The 2499-nt window shown below is 37.4% G+C and overlaps 1 protein-coding gene across 1 annotated transcript; it reads left to right on the top strand.

The window, feature by feature from the left end:
- Positions 1-681: 681 nt before the first annotated feature.
- Positions 682-1522, top strand: LOC104522491 (cysteine-rich secretory protein LCCL domain-containing 1-like). Its single transcript, XM_010164803.1, has 2 exons — positions 682-1003; positions 1386-1522. Exons 1-2 carry the CDS (start codon positions 746-748, stop codon positions 1401-1403), a joined length of 276 nt encoding a protein of 91 aa, XP_010163105.1. The 5' UTR covers positions 682-745; the 3' UTR covers positions 1404-1522.
- The last annotated feature ends 977 nt before the right edge of the window (positions 1523-2499 follow it).

Raw genomic sequence — 2499 nt, 5'->3', positions numbered from 1 at the left:
GCTTTTTCACCCAGGGTGAGGGAGGGACCACGGCTTTGCTACCTACAGCGCTCAGTCACGTAATAGGCGGTGCTGGAATGTTGTATGCTTGGAAGTGGTACTATTTTTCTAAGGGTTATCTGTGCTTTCCTTTGTTTGGTGAATAGAACCCCATCTTCCCCCATTTTCTTGTCCAAATTGAATACCTTAATTTTATTGGCTTCTTGGGAATCGTAAAACAGAAGCTTTAATCAAAGTCATGTTTTGAAATACACCAAGAGGGGATATTTCATATCAATTTTATTGTGTTTTTCAGTTCCCATTTTGGCAATGAATGCAAGCCTTTTCACTTTTTTTGTTCTTAAATTCCAATACTGGAAGACCTTATCTACAGTCTAATCTTTGCTGATGTCTGACTCCTTTTAAGTAGACATGAAAAGCATGCTTTCTTGCATGCAGGCAGTGAAATGTGCATGCCAGTGTACTACTTGAACAAACTGAACTTCATAAGGTTGAAGATAAGCTATCTTCACAAAGCAACAGTGTATACTTATTAGAGTGAAAAAAAAGTAGCATCCTGGTTTTTCCCCCTAAAACAGCAGTGGCAAACTCTGTACAAACTACATTTTTTGTTGCTTAATAAGTTCATACAGGCCAGTGCTTCAGCCTCTAAATTACACTATTCTCTCTTATGCATTTACAGCCAACAGACCTGGAAGAAAGACTGTCTTGGAGCTAACTCCTGAGCATTTTGTGATCATTCATCATGAAGTATGTAGTACAGGAATGGCTCAGAGTAACTGCCTTGCTATTCATAGCTCAAGCAGTTTCTGCAATGGTTCTTCCCAATGCCACGCTCTTAGAGGAACTTTTGGAAAAGTACATGGATGAAGATGGTGAGTGGTGGATCGCCAAGCAGAGAGGGAAAAGGGCTATCACAGACAGTGATATGCAAAGTATCTTGGATCTTCATAATAAATTACGGGGTCAGGTGTATCCACCAGCTTCCAATATGGAATATATGGTAAGGAAAAACTGATAGCAACATGCAGAAAGAAATGTTCTGAGAATAGTTACTGTCACTTTATAAAACAGCATACTTTCAATCTTAGCTTGCTTGTTTTCTCATTTAAAGCACTTGTTACATATTTATCTTTTTTTTGTACAGAGGTGAACTGTGAGATAAAAATGCCTGCTTGTGGATCCAGTGTCATGTTCTACTGATATTAACGGGTTTAATCTCTCATAGCTCTCCTGAATTTAAGTGGCAATTCCGCAGTGTTAGTGGCCAGTTTCCAAAATTATGTTACTCAAAATAGTTGACTGTGGCTTAAGAAGTTACCATCTAAGAGGAGTACTGAACTATGAAGTTTCAAAATAACATGGATTCTCTCCTGTACTTCTAGGCTGAATGGAATTTCTGAGCAACATGAGGCCCCTATAACAAGAAAGTCTTCTATTTAAGTTGACATATGTTACTGGACTGGAGTCCTATATGTTCCTGTGTTTAACAGATTAATAATGTAATACATAATTTCTGTTTGTGTTTTTCCCTTAAGAAGCATCTATACTTGGTTTACAGTTAGTAGACTTAAATCTCCTGTGTTTCTGAACTTTGGCTTTATGCCATAGTCCAAGGCTAACTCTATCTCTTCTTGCTAAGTGGATCAAATCAGGTCATTAGAGCTTTTAAGAAGTCCAGAGGTTTGACAAGAATGGGCAACTGTTCTCCTATATTCTTGTTTCAGCTGAAAAGCTCGAATCATTTTCCTGTGTCCACACTGTGTTTAACTTGTTTAACTGTCCAGGCAGCAGAGAAATAGCATTACTATAGGTCGGGTTGTTTGTACCAAATATTACACAGGTTTTCTGCCACTTTCCATTGTAAGGTTATGACAGAGGATCATATTAACACGTTTCAAGATGTCGGTATCTTTCCTAGCTTGCAGTGATGTGTCTCAGCTTGGAGATCTGATTGAACTGAGCATGTGTATGTCCTGGAGAAACCATGCTTGCTTAAACCATCAGTAAAGTTAGTTTAACTTAAGTTTCCCTAGTCATTATATTAGACTAAGAGCCATCAGAGAATTAGTTATCACATTTCGTCTCCAAAGGGATGATAATATCTGAAACTCCTTTAAATCTTTCAGTTACAATTGTCCACACATATCCTTAAACATTGTTTTCTGTTGTGACTTTTTCACACTTTGTTATGTTATAGGTTTTTTATTCCAAATAACTCTGATTTATTTCTGGAAAACAGCAAAAGCTGTCCAGCTTTTTAGTAAAGTGAGAATAGGGAAGACTGTATTGTTTTCTCATGTTGAAGCACCGCAAAACTTTTTCCCGAGATTCTACAAAAAGGTAGCTTTGATTTTTAGTTATGCACCTTTTTCCATTCCTAGTGCAATTCTACATTTATGGGTGTTTTATATCTTGGAAAGAAGAATTTGGATGTACTCATTGGAGTTAGATTTTTGACAACTGTATTCTTCAAAGATTCCTCCTGCACTACACACA

Source organism: Antrostomus carolinensis, unplaced genomic scaffold (assembly GCF_000700745.2).
Source record: "Antrostomus carolinensis isolate BGI_N321 unplaced genomic scaffold, ASM70074v2 scaffold53483, whole genome shotgun sequence".
NCBI classification, from domain to species: Eukaryota; Metazoa; Chordata; class Aves; order Caprimulgiformes; family Caprimulgidae; genus Antrostomus; species Antrostomus carolinensis.
Note: the sequence above shows the minus strand (reverse complement) of the source record. Positions and strands in the feature narration are given on the sequence as shown.

What these genes read in the sequence shown, in the direction of transcription:
- LOC104522491 (XM_010164803.1), top strand. Translation starts at nt 746, where the DNA reads ATGAAGTATGTAGTACAGGAATGGCTCAGAGTAACTGCCTTGCTATTC.